This window comes from Rutilus rutilus (assembly GCF_951802725.1).
Source record: "Rutilus rutilus genome assembly, chromosome: 13".
NCBI lineage: Eukaryota > Metazoa > Chordata > Actinopteri > Cypriniformes > Leuciscidae > Rutilus > Rutilus rutilus.
Genome location: NC_140218.1, coordinates 38513514 through 38534002, shown reverse-complemented (window position 1 = coordinate 38534002; position 20489 = coordinate 38513514). Strand labels below are relative to the sequence as shown.

The following is a 20489-nucleotide window of genomic DNA, read 5'->3' as shown; positions in this document are numbered from 1 at the left end:
TCCCCAAAGACACCTGTCCTGAACAAGACATGTGACTTACCCAAATTTACACAATTCCTTAGTCAAATATTACTGAACTGCAGCATGACCTGAAGATCTGAGGCCAACACCAGAAAAAAAACAGATCAATTATTTAAAATGCTTCTAACTTTAATTACTTGCGGCCCGTATACTGGTTTCTTTAGATCCCGTGTCTCATGCAAGCTCGATGATACACTGAGTGGCTTCAGTTTATGGCTTTTAAACCAGAAAATTATAAACATAGATTTACTCTATTAGTTATGAAAAACAAAAGTACATGAAATACAAAATACTTTATTGCAGACTTGTTCAAGCAGCTCCAGTAGTGCAAAGTAAAGTGGCGAGAGCCGACATGAAGAGGACCAGGGTTTATTTAGCGATGATGAACACACATTATCCCTTCCCTTCCTGTACAGAGTGAAACATCCCGGCTTAGCAGCTCTGCGTCTTCATGGCGATGCATTTGTAAGACTGTGAATACAGTAACTGCACATGTGAAGTGATCACATTAGTAGTCTCGTATTAACCTGCATGATCCGGCTTACGGCCACCAGTGTACGTGTAGAATCAGGTTATGATGACTGTGTGCTAATGACCAGGAGCTGGAGAAGGGCAGATGTTTGCTAAGAGAGTCCGCTGTCGTACATCCGCCTCAGGTGCAGGATCAGCTCTCCGGTGTTTTCTCCGGTCAGTGCAGACACAGGGATGACCGTGTGCGGGACGCGGCTCCTCAGAGCCTCCAGGCTCCTCCTGGCCCCCGGCAGGTCCATCTTGTTGGCCACGATGGCATGCGGTCTGAGGGAGAGCTGAGGGCTGTACTGGTCGAGCTCGAAGCTCAGCTGCTGGAGCTGAACCCAGGGCTCCGCACACGACATGTCCAGCACATACAGCAGGACACGGCAGCGCTCGATGTGCCGCAGGAAACACACACCCAGCCCACGGTTCAGATGAGCTCCGGGGATCAGCCCGGGAATATCAGCCACTGAAAGAAAGAAAGAAACAAGAGCTTTAACAGCCGATCTGTTACACACACACACCCCTGCCATCTGCTCGTGTATGCATCTCTCTCTCTCTCTCAACAATTACACTTGCTCTGCCTGTTTCGGGCCCTAAGAGCATTTATAGAGAAAAGGAGTTTCCCCATCACGTCTTTGTTACGTAACCTCGGTTCCCTTAGATAGAGTCATTCAATTATGGTTAAAATACAAGGATATAGTAGTAGTGTTTATTTATCCCCGTAGGTAGAGTACTGTGTAGCAAGATCACACAGACATTTATATATATATAAAAAAATATATATATTTTTTTTAAAAAAACAACACAGTTGGCCTATACAAACAGCCACTCCAGTACAGAGAGAGAGTAAGAGCTTTAACGGGAGATCTGTTCTCTGACAGAGTGAACACTGAACACACACACACACACACACACACACACACACACACACACTCAGAAATACACAATCACACTCACACTCACCTGCCACCTGCTCATGGTCCCTGTACTGGACGATGCCCACGTGAGGTTTGAGTGTGGTGAAGGGGTACAATCACACTCATACACACACACTCATACATACATACATACATACACACACACACACACACACCCACCTGCCACCTGCTCATGGTCCCTGTACTGGACGATGCCCACGTGAGGTTTGAGTGTGGTGAAGGGGTACAATCACACTCATACACACACACACACTCATACATACATACATACATACATACACTCACACACACACACACACACACACCTGCCACCTGCTCATGGTCCCTGTACTGGACGATGCCCACGTGAGGTTTGAGTGTGGTGAAGGGGTACAAACACACTCACTCACTCACTCACTCACACACACACACACACACACACACACACACACACACACACACACACACACACACACACACACACCTGCCACCTGCTCATGGTCCCTGTATTGGACGATGCCCACGTGAGGTTTGAGTGTGGTGAAGGGGTACGGGGCCACAGCCGGCCGGGCGTTAGAGATCGCTCGCAGCAGAGAGGACTTGCCTGCGTTTGGAAAGCCGACCTGCTCAGAAAACAGAAACAATCAACAGTCAGGGCTGGGAGGGTTACTTTTAAAATGTATTCCGTTACGGTTACAAAATAAGTTCATAAAATAAAAAAAAGTATTCAGTAACGTAATCCAAGCACCACATTATGAAAGTAAAGCAATCTGATTACTTTTGGATTCCTTTAAGGTCATATATGTAAATAAAGTCGATCATCAAACCATCAAAGTACTTTTTTTTAACGATGAATTTAAAAAAAATAATAATAAAAACTATTAAAACTATACAATGGTATTTTGTTTCACACCGCCCGTGTATATATATGTATATAAAAGAATATAGAGACATCTATTGGCTGCTGAAGTGTGTGTGAGGTGTGAGCTCTGACCAGTGCGGCATGAGCCATGGTGCGCAGCTCCAGCTGAACCTCCCGCTCCTGGCCCTTCTCTCCCGCCGTGGCCGTCAGCGGCGCCCGGTTCTCGTTCGACAGGAAGAAGCGGTTCCCCTTCCCGCCGGCCCCTCCGTACGCCAGGGTGAACTGCTGCTGGTGGAGAGAGAGGTCCGCCAGCGTCTCGCCCGCTTCCTTCACAGCCGTGCCCAGAGGAACCTGCGGTGAACAGAGTCACTAGAGCTGCTCGTTAACCCTGTGGTGAACAGTCACGTGACTAGAGCTGCTCGTTAACCCTGCGGTGAACAGAGTCACGTGACTAGAGCTGCTCGTTAACCCTGTGGTGAACAGAGTCACGTGACTAGAGCTGCTCGTTAACCCTGCGGTGAACAGAGTCACGTGACTAGAGCTGCTCGTTAACCCTGTGGTGAACAGAGTCACGTGACTAGAGCTGCTCGTTAACCCTGCAGTGAACAGAGTCACGTGACTAGAGCTGCTCGTTAACCCTGTGGTGAACAGAGTCACGTGACTAGAGCTGCTCGTTAACCCTGTGGTGAACAGCATCAAGTGACTAGAGCTGCTCGTTAACCCTGTGGTGAACAGAGTCACGTGACTAGAGCTGCTCGTTAACCCTGCAGTGAACAGAGTCACGTGACTAGAGCTGCTCGTTAACCCTGCAGTGAACAGAGTCACGTGACTAGAGCTGCTCGTTAACCCTGTGGTGAACAGCATCAAGTGACTAGAGCTGCTCGTTAACCCTGTGGTGAACAGAGTCACGTGACTAGAGCTGCTCGTTAACCCTGCAGTGAACAGAGTCACGTGACTAGAGCTGCTCGTTAACCCTGCAGTGAACAGAGTCACGTGACTAGAGCTGCTCGTTAACCCTGCAGTGAACAGAGTCACGTGACTAGAGCTGCTCGTTAACCCTGTGGTGAACAGAGTCACGTGACTAGAGCTGCTCGTTAACCCTGCGGTGAACAGAGTCACGTGACTAGAGCTGCTCGTTAACCCTGCGGTGAACAGAGTCACGTGACTAGAGCTGCTCGTTAACCCTGTGGTGAACAGAGTCACGTGACTAGAGCTGCTCGTTAACCCTGCGGTGAACGGTCACGTGACTAGAGCTGCTCGTTAACCCTGCGGTGAACAGAGTCACGTGACTAGAGCTGCTCGTTAACCCTGCGGTGAACGGTCACGTGACTAGAGCTACTCGTTAACCCTGCGGTGAACAGAGTCACGTGACTAGAGCTACTCGTTAACCCTGCGGTGAACAGAGTCACGTGACTAGAGCTGCTCGTTAACCCTGCGGTGAACAGTCACGTGACTAGAGCTACTCGTTAACCCTGTGGTGAACAGTCACGTGACTAGAGCTGCTCGTTAACCCTGCGGTGAACAGTCACGTGACTAGAGCTGCTCGTTAACCCTGCGGTGAACAGTCACGTGACTAGAGCTACTCGTTAACCCTGTGGTGAACAGTCACGTGACTAGAGCTGCTCGTTAACCCTGCGGTGAACAGAGTCACGTGACTAGAGCTGCTCGTTAACCCTGTGGTGAACAGTCACGTGACTAGAGCTGCTCGTTAACCCTGCGGTGAACAGTCACGTGACTAGAGCTACTCGTTAACCCTGTGGTGAACAGAGTCACGTGACTAGAGCTGCTCGTTAACCCTGTGGTGAACAGGAGGGAGGGAAACTCACTGAGATGTAGGTCGGGCTGCCATTGCGTCCGTAGCGGTTTTTACTGCTTCCTGCCACTCCGTCTTTCCCACGATACACTGCTGACACAGAGGACAGTGACTTCACCTGCCGGTCCACTGCGAACGAGAGCGAAGGAGTATTCAAACCTTTTGCTATGGCATTCAGAAGTTTAGTTAGGCTGTAATGGACAGATCGTTAACAGCAGGAAATCCAAACATTCGTCTATCATTTATCGACCTCAAACATGGCTTATCACTTGAAACATGTAAGAAGCAGCACTTTACAAGCTCTAATGTTAACCTAGACAAATGTGCTTTAGGGCACTACTATCTTTGGCGCATATTCAAGTGTTTGTGAGGAGAGCGTGGTTACTGCATGACAAACAGCCCGTAATCTTTGGTCATAGAGATAAGAGTAATACCTACTGTAAAGGCGTTTTCTGTCGATTTGGTCTTGAACTTGAGCGCATCACATAATGAACTGAAACTTAGCTTATACTTGCCTCACAGACATGAGAAATATATCTATAGAAAGTTTGAAATGTCTACATTTGAATGAACAGATTCAAATGGAAAATAAATATTCTCTGATTAAGTAACCCGTATGAAACCTGCGTGTCCACTACTGCGGAGAGGACGAGTCAGCATCGTTACTTTAGTCTAGGGCTGTGTATTGGCAAGAATCTGGCGATACGATACGTATCACGATACATGGGTCACGATTCAATATATTGCAATATATTTCGATACTGTGCATAAGGCGATATATTGGGATTTTTTTAAAGTAGGACTATAATTTTAGAAAAAATAATATTTAAAAAAAGACATGATGTGCATAAAAGTCAAAGAAGTTTACTTTAGGTTAACAATTCAGTTCACAGAAAATCAGACTGCCAGTTTGGTATTGTGGTTCACAGGTTCTTAGTGAGCAAATTTTTATATTTCTCAAGTAGGCCATAATAAAAGAAAATACATAGCCCCTGTCACAATACAAAACAACAACGTGAACAGTGCCAGACACTCTATTCGCGTTTGGTGTGAACGCAGCTTCACGGTGCGCGTCCACTACAGCGGCAAAACTACGCTCTGTGCCGCTGGCAACGCTGTAACGTCTCCGCTTTGGGGTGTGTCTGTTACGAGTGTGTTTGTTTTTTTCAACACACGGACAGTATAATCATCATGCACGCGATTACATTTAGAAATAGACAAGCTTTGTTTCCAAATGCACCAGGTAAAGATCCTTTCAATTTTATAAACCCAGCCAATATAATAACAATAAACACATCCAAAATAAAATCTTTAACATATATAAACAACTGCAAAGCGTCTAATTTGTAAACAAAATGATTTACGCACTAAATCCATCATAAACTGCCGACCGCGTTTTTCGCTTGATATTTGCATAAAGTCGAGAACTGCCCAATTTGACGCTCTCAGTCGCTCTCAACACTTTCTCCGGTCCGCTGTCAATCCCAAAATGCACTGCTGAGCGTGAAGCTCGACTTCCGGAATGAATTGAAAACGCTTGCTCCGCTCGCTCCATGCCAGTGGACACGCACCGTTCGGCGAGCCTTTTAAACAACATAAACGTGAACCACCGTCTTACCACGAATATTTTTGGACGTAAAAAAAATAAATAAAAAAAATCGATATTGCGTTTTTGAAAATCGATACAGTATTGCAAAATAAAATATCGCGATACTCATGTGTATCGATTTTTTCTTACACCCCTACTTTAGTCACTGCAGCCGAAAACACAGAAGACATTACCAATACATTATTAAAATATTTAGACAGTCTCCTTCTGTTTTTTCCACAACACATTCATAATCATTACGTTTGACGGTGCGCTGTGGCAAACTATGTGTGAGTTTGTGCGCTGATTAGGCTATATGTATTTTAGGCAATTAAAGGCGCACTATGATTTATGGCTTGTTAATGTAAACACACGATTACTCGACTAATGGCTTAAATGAATGACTTCTAGTTTCCTACAAAAAATCTTTAGTCGAGGGCAGCCCTAGAAATCACAAAGGCTACGATTATTTTCTGTGCGCAGCTCGTGATGTGCGGCTCTGTGATCAGCAGTAAACGCTGCTCACTCTGAAAGCACTGCGAGATTGAGTCGCTTATAACGTGCATTTGAAAAAGCAACACGTGTCAAACATCTTTCCAAACATGAGCAGCATTTATGAACCTCTTGTCCAACAAAAGACAACACTTAACAAATCAAAGCGTTTCAATCTTCTGTTTAATCAGCTACAGCGATAGAGATTTCCTGGATTGACGTGTGAGACGCCCTCTGGTGTTCAGAGGGATATCTGGTGTGTGTGTGTGTGTGTGTGTGTGTGTGTGTGTGTGAGATGCCCTCTGGTGTTCAGAGGGATATCTGGCGTGCGTGTGTGTGTGTGTGTGTGTGTGTGTGTGTGTGTGTGTAAATGGTAAATGGTAAATGGACTGCATTTATATAGCGCTTTCACAGACCCAATGGCCACCAAAGCGCTTTACAATATTGCCTCACATTCACCCATTCACTCACTCATTCATACACCGACGGCGGTGTCAGCCATGCAAGGCGATCCAGCTCGTCGGGAGAAGCTGGGGTTAGGTGTCTTGCTCAAGGACACCTCGACACTTGGTCAGGTGGAACCGGGGATTGAACCACCAACCTTCCGGTTTGTAGACAATCTACATGAACCACTGAGCCACTGTGTGTGTGTGTGTGAGAGAGATACCCTCTGGTGTTCAGAGGGATATCTGGCGTGCGTGCGTGTGTGTGTGTGTGTGTGTGTGTGTGTGTGTGAGACGCCCTCTGGTGTTCAGAGGGATATCTGGTGTGTGTGTGTGTGTGTGTGTGTGTGTGTGTGTGAGACGCCCTCTGGTGTTCAGAGGGATATCTGGTGTGTGTGTGTGTGTGAGATGCCCTCTGGTGTTCAGAGGGATATCTGGTGTGTGTGTGTGTGTGTGTGTGTGTGAGACGCCCTCTGGTGTTCAGAGGGATATCTGGTGTGTGTGTGTGTGTGTGTGAGATGCCCTCTGGTGTTCAGAGGGATATCTGGTGTGTGTGTGTGTGTGTGTGTGTGTGTGTGTGTGTGTGTGAGATGCCCTCTGGTGTTCAGAGGGATATCTGGTGTGTGTGTGTGTGTGTGTGAGATGCCCTCTGGTGTTCAGAGGGATATTTGGTGTGTGTGTGTGTGTGTGTGTGTGTGTGTGAGATGCCCTCTGGTGTTTAAAAGGATATCCGGGGTGTGTGTGTGTGAGATGCCCTCTGGTGTTCAGAGGGATATTTGGTGTGTGTGTGAGTGTGTGTGTGTGTGTGTGTGTGTGTGTGTGTGAGATGCCCTCTAGTGTTCAGAGGGATATTTGGTGTGTGTGTGTGTGTGTGAGATGCCCTCTGGTGTTCAGAGGGATATTTGGTGTGTGTGTGTGAGATGCCCTCTGGTGTTTAAAAGGATATCCGGGGTGTGTGTGTGTGAGATGCCCTCTGGTGTTCAGAGGGATATTTGGTGTGTGTGTGAGAAGCCCTCTGGTGTTCAGAGCGATATTTGGTGTGTGTGTGAGATGCCCTCTGGTGTTCAGAGTAGGGCTGTAATCTCCCAGTCGATTAGTCGATTAATTGGTCTGGCTCGACCAAAATTCTGATTGGTCGATTTTTTGCTGCATTCATTTCATCAGTTTTGCTGCGTTCATTCCATGAGGTGGAAAGCACTAATTGCTAATGGGGGTGTTTTCAGAGCACCCCTGTTTCACAGGTAACAGTCTGTCTTCAGAACACCCCCCTTGTTTTCACTTCTTTTGGATTAGCCCAACCCACTGGAGAAGAGAGACAGATAGATTGAAGAGAGCAGGCTACTATAAGGTTTGCTGAATATTATTTATTTAATTGTGAGAGCGTTTAATTCATAGTTAGTCAGTCCTCTTCTACCATGTCAAGTCAACAAAGACATCGGCAGTGTGGCAGCATTTAAAAAAATAGAAAATGGGAAAAAAGTCGAATGCAAATTTGCGCTGTGCTCACTGTTTGTATTAGTTTTGAGCCTATGCTTTATTTTTCAGTTATGCACTTTATTTCGTTTCTGCTCTTGATCTGGTTTGTTTAATAAATATTATTTTTTTATTAAAGTGGACGTGCCTTTTGTGTTTAAGATAATAGTCTATTCGTGTCTCATCCGCGAAGCTGATCTGCACAGAGCGGCTGAAATTATAGTGTCTGTCAGTTATTATAATACATATGACAACAACAATTGTCTAAATTATGTTGCATATTCCTCAAAAGTTCTTGTGATGATATCACTAGTTGACAACAGTACTATTTTCGGAAATCATAGGCTCTGATATTGCGCAGGTGCACGTGATGCAACGCTGTCAGAGCCGGCAGACTCGGGTCACACTCATTTCAGTGCTAAATAATTAGGTCAAAAACGATTTAATACTGCAAATAGCAAATATAAAAAAATAGTTTTTTATGTTTATTTATAATTATTTTAGGCGGACAACAAGGCTACCAAGTACAGCGCACAGTGCACAGCTAATTAATGTAACGTTTTTTTCCTAACGTAATTTTTAGTCGATTTTTAGTCGAAAATTTCAAGATTTCAGTCGACCAAGATTTTCTTTGGTTGATTACAGCCCTAGTTCAGAGGGATATTTGGTGTGTGTGTGTGTGTGTGTGTGTGTGTGTGAGACTCTGGTGTTCAGATGGAGCAGCATTTACTACCGATCAAAAGGAAGGCTGAAGGTTTCAGAGGCCCGTTACATTGGGAACACCCAGGCCTTGTCCTGAGACCAGAGGGTTCAGCGGCGTACCTCTGATGATGACGTCTCCTCCGGCTCCTCCGTCCCCGCCGTCTGGACCCCCCCACTCCTTCCAGGGCTCACTGTGGAAGCTGGAGGCTCCGTCACCCCCCCGTCCCGCCACAACCCTCACCCTGCGCTGGTCCACGAAATACCGGCTCTGAGGAGGAACAGGGGAGATGTGTGATGTAGCGCGCGTGTGTGTGTGTGTGTGTGTGTGTGTGTGTGTGTGTGTGTGTTGCCCGGTCAAATTAAAACCATAAAGTGTTGCACATGTTATTGGTTCAGAGATGAGTGTGTGTAGGCTTATTTTGTACAACTGTTTTAATCACTTAATTACAAGCACCACAATTTTAAATGTGTGTATTCTGTTTCATAGCGACTACTGTACAGACCTGTAGAAGTTTATTTAAAAAATGCAAAGTATTTAAAATATAATAAACAAAAGCTCTGTAAACACTTAATATAAGTGTGTCCCATCGAGTAATCAAGAGTTCTACACACACTTGCGGTCTTTACGCCTACTTGAACACTTGGGCCAAATAGAGGAAATACGTCATGCAAGTAGACAAGTGCGAAGACGCAAGTGTGGGTATTACGATAAGGCATGTGTGTGTTCTCTCACTCACACACACACACACACACACACACACACACACACACACACACACACACACAGTCAGTCTCTCTCTCTCTCACACACACAGTCAGTCTCTCTCTCTCTTACACACACAGTCAGTCTCTCTCTCTCTTACACACACACACACACACACACACACACACACACACACTCTCTCTCTCTCTCTCTCTCTCTCTCTCTCTCTTACACACACTCTCTCTCTCTTACACACACACAGTCAGTCTCTCTCTCTCTCTCTTACACACACACACTCTCTCACTCTCTCTCTCACACACACACACAGTCTCTCTCTCTCACACACTCTCTCTCTCTCTCTCTCTCTCTCTCTCTCTCTCTCTCACACTCACTCACTCACTCACTCACACTCTCTCTCTCTCTCTCTCTTACACACACACACACTCTCTCACTCTCTCTCTCACACACACACACAGTCAGTCTCTCTCTCTCTCTCACACACTCACTCTCTCTCTCTCTCTCTCTCTCACACTCACTCACTCACTCACACTCACTCACTCACTCACTCACTCACACTCACTCACTCACTCTCTCTCTCTCCCACACACTCACTCACCAGCTTCTTCTCCGACAGCGGGACTGTCTTGTGTTTGTGTGCTCGCTGGATCAGCGCTTCACACACACTCCTGCCGCACATGCGCACGAGCTTCAGGTTGTTCTCAAACAACATGCCAGGGTTTCAGAGATGAGGTTATTCCAATCAGAAACGTGTTACGCTGCGAATGCTTGCGGCTAAAAACAGCTGGAGGTACGAAGAGTGCTTGATCTAACCGCCATGTAAATAAAACTTGACGATTTCTATAAAACAATCATAAACCATTATAAAAAATACTATTAATCACAGCCGCAAAAGAACTGAACCAGAGAATGTCTAATAGGAAGAGAATTGGCACTCTCTGCTTACTTCCGGTTTCTGGACTGGCTGCAGTAACACGTCTCTGTCCATGCGGGGGCGCTCGCGAGCGAGTGCAGAATGAATGGAGGTCTATGGCGAAAAACCCTCAAAATCCACTTTTCTCAGGATATAATTTTTTGTCTAGTAATTTGAATGTTGTATTCGAAAGGAGATGCAAAGAAATTACACATTGCTGGGTGTTAGATTTTTTAGAGCCACTTATTTGGTTTAAAAAGTCTTTTAAAATGTCAATGACGTCAGAATGCTGACGTCATTAGCAGAATGCTAGCGTGTTATGGGCAACAACAACTCAACCTGTAAGAAATCGAAAAGAAATAAGTACTCGTTCATTCAACTTTCGACCTATAACCTATGTTGAACTTGCAAAGCCTACAATAAAATCTGAGATTTCTCAACGGCAATCGGGTGAAAGAGACACATTTAGCCGTATAGCCCCATTGACTCCCATTCAGTCTGCACTCGCTCGCGATCACCCCCAGTGGAATTCTAATGGAACTGCAACCAAAATCAATACAATGGGGCTGAATAGGGAGTGCCAAGGCTCTCCGTAGACGGGCTCTGACTGAACTGACAATCTTCTTCTTCTTCTTCTTCTTCTTCAGCAAGTCAGCTGTTGTTCATTTCCGCCACCTACTGGAATGGAGTGTGAAGCGTTGATGTGGACACAAGTACAAAATATATCATTTTAGATAATAAGTATTTCATAGTTTAAATGAACGTTATTTAGTTTATAAAAATGATTGAATGTTTATTTAGAAACATATAAAAAATAATTACTATTAAATAATATTATGTGATATGTTTATTTCTCAAAGCTAAAGTTGGCTTTTCATGATGGTTTGTAATATAATACAGTTTTTCTCAATTGCTAAAACACAATTTCTGAAACCTTGCTCCTTTTTCTGAAAACATTAAACACAAAACCTCGTCTTCAAGCACTATTTACAAAACCTCTGACTCCTCTTGCAAAATGAAACTTTCGCCTCAAAACAGTTTTACCTGTGTAGCCTACCAGTTTTACCTCAAATCATAGACAAAGTGATCAAAATGATATACACTATCAAGCAGTCAGTAAACAATACACCAAAAAATAGAAAACACATTGTTCTAAACATGGTTCTCAGAGAGAAGTACATTTTTAATCCCAAAACAAATTTAATATTTTTCCGTCATGGTCTTTTGATGAACGAAAACATGTTCTATAGTAGCTCAAAACTGATCAGCAATGACTACTCTGCTTTGCTCTTTGCAATTTGTTTTTGTTCTTCCTCCTCCTTGTACCCCTATTCTTACAGTACTGTACCCTGCATCTCACACACTTGTCCTTTGTCTCTGTGATACAGTAATTATTGTTCTTTGTTGATATGAACCTGCAACCAGTCAAAATCTATTGAGCAGTCAGTGCTGTTAACAAATGGAAAGCACAATGTTCAGGCCATACAATTTGTTCACAGTATACAGCCTACAATACAATACACTGTACTACAGTATACAATACTAAAATCAAAGGAGTAAACGTGATCAGTGTGCTTCTTCTTGTCTTTGGGCATCATTTGAAACAGGTTAAATCAGTTTTGAGTGGTTGTGTTCAATCAATGACATTCTCTAGTTGTATTTGATTGTTGCCACTTGTGTTTACCAGTGTGGATGACGTGTGCATTACAGTGCAGAATGTGTTTTGAGAATAAGAATGTGTTTAGAGTTTTGCTGAAAAGTCTAAGTGAGATCTGCAAATTGTGTTTTACCATGTGAAATGGTTTAAGGTATTGACAACAGACTGCACAATTAGCTCAATGAGTTCAGGCAACTGAGAACTTTATTCAGCCAATGGGTTTTAGTGTTTTAGCAATTGAGAAAAACTGTAATATAATATTTAAAAAAAACATAACCCTTAATTTTCTCCACTTAGAGCGCTGTATTGTTCAGCAGGTGTGTGATCAGTGATCGGTGTGTGTGATCAGTGATCGGTGTGTGTGAGATGCGGCGCAGGTGCGGCAGGTCAGCAGGTCAGCCGAGGGCGGGGTGAGAGACTCTCTATAAATCACACTGACCAGGATCTGCTCTCTTACTACAGTAACAGCTCGTCATGCTGCAGGTGTTCGCTTGATTCAGTCTGTGTTTGAGTCTTCTTTCATCAGCTGAAGTGTTTATCTCTGACACCATGAGCAGCGGCACTCCTTACATCGGCAGTAAGATCAGTCTGATCTCTAAAGCGCAGATTCGCTATGAGGGAATATTATACACTATCGACACTGATAACTCGACCGTGGCCCTGGCGAAAGGTGAGTGTGGAGATATAACACACACACACACACACACACACACACACACACACACAGCATCTGCTCAGAATCCCGCTGTCAAAGTGCTGAACGTTCATCAATTTTCACACGAATTCATAATACGCGTCCAACAAGTAGTCGTCTTTTAAAAACATAGTTATTTTGAGGCCATCTCTTGAATGATGTTAAATCAAATAAACAGTTATTAAACCATTTAAAGAACATGTTAACGTGTTCATAAATTAGTTTTAAACCACTTCTTTTCAATATTAAATCAAATGAACAGTTATATAAACATTTAAATGACGTGTCACATGTTCACAGACGTCATTAATGCAGTGTTTCTTAACCCTGTTCTTGTTGGCACACCAACTCTTCCTAATCGATCACACTTGAATCAACTCATCAGCTCGTAATATGGGTCAGATAAGAGATAACCAGAATCTGCACTAGTGGTGTTACTGGGAAACACTGCATTAATGACCCCGAACCGCTACAGTCTTTCAGTCGGGTTTGAACAGTCGAGCTAAAACCTAATCGTGCAAGTGGTCAAATGTAATAAAATCTTATGGTTTGCTAACTCTGTCGGTAACACTGCAGTGCCAGTCCTGTAACCACTTCTGTTGACGTCTGGTTGGGTTTGAGCTCCAGTGTTCAGGACTGTTTTGTACCACATGGTTTTGTTTGACTATAGCTGTGTCTGAAACCGCTCCCTGTCCACTATATAGGGATGAGTGAAGGAGTGTTTCAGACGCTGCTCATGACAGGCCTGCAGGTCACGTTAGCTTCAGCAGCGTCTCACTGCGGTGTGTGTGTTTGTCAGTGAGGTCTTTCGGCACAGAGGGGCGACCGACGGACCGGCCCGTTCCCCCGAGGGACGAGGTGTTCGAGTACATCATCTTCAGGGGAAGTGACATCAAGGACATCACAGTGTGTGAGCCTCTGAAGATCCACCACAGTCTTCCTCAGGACCCTGCTATAGTTCAGGTGTGTGTGTAACTCAGTCATGTGTCCTCAGCTCGTTCAGACGCAGCGCTGATTGTTTCCTCTCATTAGTCGTCAGTCGGGACGTCGTCCGCTCACTACGGGTCGCAGGGCGGATACAGTCCCTACCGAAACATGCTACCCTCCTACAGCCAGCTGGCGGCCAGCTCCCTCCTCAACCAGCAGTACGCGGCGGCCCTGGGCCTCGGTGAGTGTGAGTGTGTGTGTGTGTGTGTGTGTGTGTGTGCCTCAACCAGCAGTACGCGGCAGCCCTGGGCCTCGGTGAGTGTGAGTGTGTGTGTGTGTGTGTGTGCCTCAACCAGCAGTACGCGGCGGCCCTGGGCCTCGGTGAGTGTGAGTGTGTGTGTGTGTGTGTGTGTGTGTGTGCCTCAACCAGCAGTACGCGGCAGCCCTGGGCCTCGGTGAGTGTGAGTGTGTGTGTGTGTGTGTGCCTCAACCAGCAGTACGCGGCGGCCCTGGGCCTCGGTGAGTGTGTGTGTGTGTGCCTCAACCAGCAGTACGCGGCGGCCCTGGGCCTCGGTGAGTGTGTGTGTGTGTGCCTCAACCAGCAGTACGCGGCGGCCCTGGGCCTCGGTGAGTGTGTGTGTGTGTGTGTGCCTCAACCAGCAGTACGCGGCGGCCCTGGGCCTCGGTGAGTGTGTGTGTGTGCGCCTCAACCAGCAGTATGCAGCGGCCCTAGGCCTCGGTGAGTGTGTGTGTGTGCCTCAACCAGCAGTACGCGGCGGCCCTGGGCCTCGGTGGGTGTGTGTGTGTGTGTGTGTGCCTCAACCAGCAGTACGCGGCGGCCCTGGGCCTCTGTGAGTGTGTGTGTGTGTGTGTGCCTCAACCAGCAGTACGCGGTGGCCCTAGGCCTCGGTGGGTGTGTGTGTGTGCCTCAACCAGCAGTACGCGGCGGCCCTGGGCCTCTGTGAGTGTGTGTGTGTGTGTGTGTGTGTGTGCCTCAACCAGCAGTACGCGGTGGCCCTAGGCCTCGGTGTGTGTGTGTGTCTCAACCAGCGGTACGCAGCGGCCCTAGGCCTCAGTGTGTACTCAGGTCTCTGTGTGTGAGGCTCAGGTCTGCATGGTGTCCCGGTGAGGAGGGGTCCTATGGTGGAGCAGGCGGTTCAGACTGTGCCTGTAGAGAAAGCCCCACTGAAGGGTTCGAGCGGAGCAGGAGAGACCGGCCGAGCGCAGAGGGGCGGTCGAGGAGCGCAGAGAGCCTTCAGCAGTGAGTCCCACACACACACACACACACACGTCACACACACCCTGAGCTCTCAACCCTGACGCCGTAAAAAAAAGTCATGTTGTGACGTCTTGCATGTGATTCCTGATGGGATACGCTTGGCCTCAAACAGCGCTGCAGTGCTATTAGTCAGTCCCTCCAGGATTGCACTATTTTTTTGCACGATCAAAATGATTGTGGTGGTAATTTCCAGAAATTAGTGAATTTGCTTCTTTTTTTTATAATTAGGACATCACATTTACCATAATAGTATTATGTCAGATGCACAATAGTCATACATGAGACAAATCACAAACAAAATGCATAATGCTTGTTTATTTTGGTCTAATCAAATTCTCATCAAATTAACTTTTAAAACAACCTATGGGCAATTTTTCTACCTGACCTATGCAAATATTAACAGCAGGTGTAGTAATTTATACTGTAGAACTGTGTAAATCCTGAGGTGAGGGTCCTGAGCTACAGAAGGCAACCAGTTACTTACAGTGCGGCGTTTAGCATGGCGTCCCCACTGCGTAGGCTATAGCAACGCAATACGAAGTGACCTTTCGAAAGGGAACTACTCGGTTCCCATCGTAACCTCGGTTCCCTGAGAGTAGGGAACAAGTATTGCGTAGCCGGCCGCACTATAGTAACCTGGCAAGTTGTTGCTTCAGTCGTTAAACCTGCTAAAATGGCGTTTTTCGGGGACTAATATCATAGACAGTAAAATAATAATATAGGCTAAGGCCACGCCCCCTTGGTGGGCTCTGACGTGTAATGGCGTGATGCTAGCTCACTGGTGCACACGACGGAGGCGCCCGCGCCATTGGATGTGCAGTTGCCGCAGCACAGCCAATGAGTGAGCCAGACACTCGCTGCTGCAAAATGCGTTTTACATTATAGGCTTCAGTATATAGAGGAAAAGGAGTTTCCCCTTTTCCCGCAACATCTCTGCGTAAAAATGCATTGAAACTTTAATTAAACTAGAGATATTTCTATTGGGTGATTTATAATTTAATGGTTTGTGAGGTATTTTACTTTTTTGTGATTATTTTGCGGTTAAATTAGGAATAATGCAGGATCTGGAGGGACTGATTAGAGTTTGGCTTTAGTGTTGAGGGCCTCAATCCACCTTACCTGACGTGAGCACGGTGATCGTTTGGCTTCTGGTTTCATCCGCTTCCAGCTGTTCTACAATCTGTTATGCTGCTTGATATTGCAAACTAATGTCTTGCGTAATGCATTAAAATAATGTTATAATAAACGCACTGATTTTGCACATAGTTTTACGGTTTATTGCACTGTTATTCTCGTTATTTCCCTATAGCGCCTAATGAATCTGTAGTCACACATTCACAGAAAACCTCTTGCTTCTGCATTGCAAAATGAGGTGATACACACTTGCAGTCATTTAACACACTAAACCCAGTCTGTGTGTAAAAGCGCTGTGGAGCAGTACCTGAGGCTAAGTGTGTCCTGTCACTTCATCATGTGATTTCATGACCCGTCTTGGGAAAACTTTCCAGTGCAAGATTTGTTTATATTCAGATTATATGCATTTTGTAAAATGTTTGCAAATGAAGCGCCACAATCACACACTGGTTAAGTGTCCATTTGAGTAAACTAGTCTTCGAGCACTTGTGGTCTTCGTGCCCACTTGAACACACTGAACGAACTCTGAACGTCACTGGTCCACTTCATGACACTTCCAGAGGCTGCAGGTGTGTGTATTAGGGCTGGGTATTGACACAAATTTCACAATTCGATTCAATATTATTTTGGATATCAGGTGCAATACATGGCAAATTTTCTCAAGGAAAACAAATCTCATAACTAATGCTGTAAACTATGGGAGTCAGTTGTAGGCTATAGGCTTCATTAGCCTACTGTAATATTGAAGGTAAAAATGAATTGATTTGTATACAAACACTTAAATTACACTTATTTTTATAATAAAGTTATATGAAATATAAACATTTAAATGGTGGTTGTCATAAAAACCTGCCAGATTTATTCAAACATGCATTAAAAATTGAAGAACATTAAATATTATAATGAATATGTAATATGGTGCATATATTTAGCAGAATGCTCCTCTCTAGAGTTAATATTTCTCTCTGACTGATGAGTTTATGGCCACTGGATCTGGTTTTTCTGAGGTAAATGTGACGTTACATGACATTGTTTACAAGCTGATTTACTGACGTCTTTCCACGGTTGAAACACTGAGCGATTCCATGTCACATGATACAGACTTCGATAAGTTGTTCTCTACCTTTAACACACTTTCAGATGCTCATTCATGTTTATCTCGCACTGTAACTGGTATTAAGGCGGAAGAGAAGATCATGTGCTTCTCTAGAGCTGAGCCAGAGCGATCTCACGCCACTGCGACAACATGGTCATTGTTTTAGAATTTCGTAAGAAAATGGGCGTAATTTGAAATCTGAGACTTTGTTTCATATCAATAGTAACAAAGCACAAAGATTATTGCGATTTATTGGATGGGATGCGCTACAATGTTCCATTCATCAACTGAAAACAGGATGACTAATCGATTCTTGATTTAAGAATCGATATCGGTTCATAAAAATGAGAATCGAGAAATATCTTCTTTTTTTCTTCTTTTTTTTAAACCCAGCCCTAGTGTGTATTGTGATGGATGATTGACTTGACCTGCTCTTTAGGAAAGCTGCTTGCTTGAGTTTCAGAAAGATGTGTTTTCCTTCCTCTGAGGTGATTCAGCTGCACAGCAAGGCGTCTTGAAGGGGCCGAGTCAAGCTAATGACGAGAACAAGCCTCCAACCAGTAGGAGGAAACCAGGTGAAGACTCTTGTTTTAATGACACCGTTTGTTGACGTAGACTACTATCTTTTGAACATGAGCTGTCTTGTAGGAACTCGACGGTCCAGGAACCGCGGTCGAGGTCAAATCCTCGTAGGGAACTCAAAGCCCAGCACCTTGCAGTTCGAAGCGGACTTTGATTTTGAAACGGCAAATGCACAGTTCAATAAAGATGACGTGGAGAAAGAGATTGAAGACCAGCTCAGTGTTGAAGGTATTTCCCTCTGACCAGGCCTTTGAGTGTCTCTTTCTCTAAATCCACCCTGCAGAATTCACCGTTCTTTATTCCTGTTAATTAGTGTCTTTGCTTTGTCAGAGCCAAAAGTGACCCCAGAGGAAAGTGATAAAGAGCGGGAAAAGCCCGAGAACGAGAGCGCAGTTAAAGAGGATCTGCTCGGGCCGAAGTGCTTCTACAATAAAGCAAAGTGCTTCTTTGACAACATCTCCTCCGAGCTCAAGGCGAGGTATAACCCGTCGGTGACTTCTGTCCGGCAGGAACGCTGCTTGTCAGTGAGTGTTTGTTTCTTCTCCCCCAGACGCACCACATGGGCTGAGGAAAGGAAGCTGAACGTGGAGACCTTTGGGGTGCCGGGCCGGTATCTGAGAGGCCGTGGGTTTCGGGGGGGTTACCGAGGGCGTCGGGGCCGAGGGGCGGTGCAGCGTCCCCTTCCACAGAGAGTAGGCAGCGGACGACTGTGACCCGACGTGAGTCAATCCTGCTCGCTTCGCTCAACTCCATCTGACTGAGTACGCCACTGTAAGAATGGAGGATGTTTCAATGGTTCCTGTGAACACTTTAGGATGGTTGTCTCTTTACAGCTTTAAAATTCAGAGAGTCTCAATTGACCCCATTTACTTTAGATCAATACACATTTCCTCTTTCTGTAGTTTCTGAGCTTAAAGTGCCCATGTTTATCCGAGACGTACTCAACCTTTTCACCAACCTCTCTGTTCTTTATGGATGAATCAGATTCCACCCGCAGTGGCAGTTTCATGTTGATTGTAAGTGTGAATGGTGGCTTCTATGGATTAATCTTGCTCTTCATACCTCTTTCCTCCAGATGCGTTTTGCCTTGGTCTTGTCTACGAGTTTGATTTCCAGTGGCCAAAATCTTCAGTGGCTAATATTACTTGAATTTTCTCTTCATCAAACAACCACCGCTTGTAAAAAAAAAAAATGGCTGCATTGATTACTTTTAATTTGACATAAAATGGCCTTTTTCCTTTGTTTCGTGTATGTGAAGAACCCTGCTACTTTACCATGTAAATGCACCTGAATCTGTCTGGGATCTTTCTGCATTTGAATTGGGATAGCACTTTTATTTGTATGTATGGCCAGTTATCTGGTTGTACAAAGATATGCATTTAAATGGAGTAGATAAACTTCAGTCTATATGTCATCCCCCAATAATTCTTATTTATTATAATTGTTTTTTTTTGTTTGTTTTTTTGTAAAATTGTAAGGGGATCTTGTTGTTGATGTAATTGTTAATAAACATAGGAAATTAAAATCTTGCGTCTGCATGCTTGATCAAGGGGTATGGTGGTACTTAAGGTGTGTGGAAGTCTTTTCTATATATAATTAGTACCCCAGTATAGTTTTAAATTTTTCTCAAGTTTTTCATGCACAATTTATAGTGCAAATATTTGCACATGCACCTGAGGAACAGTCCTTAAGACATTAAACCGTTTACAAATGGTAGGTAATGGTCAGTTCCAGTAGCTTATAGTAAAAACGGGCAGAGGAAAGATGCCCGAGTCCCTGATCACCTGTGAATGTGCACACCAAGATGCATGCAGAAAATTATGCTTTTCCTTTTTCTTCTGTCATAGTTATTGCCTTGCCATAGCAAAACTGTTTAACCCTTTACAACCTGAAGCTAAAATAGGGGTTTTTCACATAATTCGTTTTTACTGTAAAATTCTAAAACAATGTGCATCTTCATGTGCAAGGTGTCATCTTTTTCAGAAAAAGATAAGCTTTCAACAAATTACAGTTATTGACCATTACTGTGTGTGGTGAGTTTGTAAATAGAATTTAAATAGACAAAAATAAAAAAACCAAGAATAAATTTACTGTTTTTTTTATTTAGAAAAAAAAAAACTGAAATCATGAAAGAAACTAACACTTTAAAGTTGAAAAATGAACTATAATACATATATACAAGTCTTTTTTGTGACATTGGGTTGCACAGTTTTCATTTAGGACACTTTTTTTCATACACGCACACATACAAATGCACGCATTCATAGGCACGCACACATACACATACACACACCACATCTGACTGTCAGTGTGACTGTTGCCTGGCTTGATTAAAACAATGTTAACACAGTACATATATTTGCTAACTATGCACCAAGTCTACATGATTAAAGTAGCTGCAGAGTTGCTCTTTTGTGTGGGCCTATGGATGATCTAACATTACTTGTTACAATGTAACTGTATTTTTGTAAGTAATCCAAATTAGATTTATTTTTCTTGTGAAGACTTTAAACATGCTCAAGTGCACCACATTTTTCTAAAAGAGTTTACAGACAGACAATTGCAGAGTAAATTGTATTGTATTGCATTGTATTGCATTAATAGAAAGTCAAAGTAAAATTATAATTTAATATGTATTTCACCCAAATGTATTTATTTT

General features: G+C 44.3%; 2 protein-coding genes across 7 annotated transcripts; one reads left to right on the top strand and one right to left on the bottom strand.

The window, feature by feature from the left end:
- Nucleotides 1–299: 299 nt before the first annotated feature.
- On the bottom strand, nucleotides 300–11114 carry mtg2 (mitochondrial ribosome-associated GTPase 2). Its single transcript, XM_084428304.1, has 7 exons — nucleotides 11070–11114; nucleotides 10147–10445; nucleotides 8948–9095; nucleotides 4143–4258; nucleotides 2449–2667; nucleotides 1939–2077; nucleotides 300–1003 (listed from the first exon to the last, which is right to left on the bottom strand). Exons 2-7 carry the CDS (start codon nucleotides 10258–10260, stop codon nucleotides 645–647), a joined length of 1095 nt encoding a protein of 364 aa, XP_084284430.1. The 5' UTR covers nucleotides 10261–10445; nucleotides 11070–11114; the 3' UTR covers nucleotides 300–644.
- A 1458-nt stretch (nucleotides 11115–12572) lies between these two features.
- lsm14b (LSM family member 14B) lies at nucleotides 12573–19381 on the top strand. 6 transcript variants are annotated; one of them, XR_014629561.1, is made up of 9 exons: nucleotides 12573–12788; nucleotides 13612–13775; nucleotides 13845–13980; nucleotides 14848–15000; nucleotides 17737–17823; nucleotides 17897–18058; nucleotides 18161–18308; nucleotides 18381–18601; nucleotides 18906–19351. XR_014629561.1 is itself a non-coding variant. In XM_084428302.1 (9 exons), exons 1-8 carry the CDS (start codon nucleotides 12668–12670, stop codon nucleotides 18541–18543), a joined length of 1134 nt encoding a protein of 377 aa, XP_084284428.1. In that variant the 5' UTR covers nucleotides 12573–12667; the 3' UTR covers nucleotides 18544–18549; nucleotides 18906–19381. The 6 variants fall into 6 exon arrangements, 4 of the variants coding, with proteins under 4 accessions (XP_084284428.1, XP_084284426.1, XP_084284429.1 ...); XR_014629562.1 differs by having other exon boundaries at nucleotides 14842–15000; XM_084428302.1 differs by having other exon boundaries at nucleotides 18381–18549; nucleotides 18906–19381.
- Nucleotides 19382–20489: the final 1108 nt, after the last annotated feature.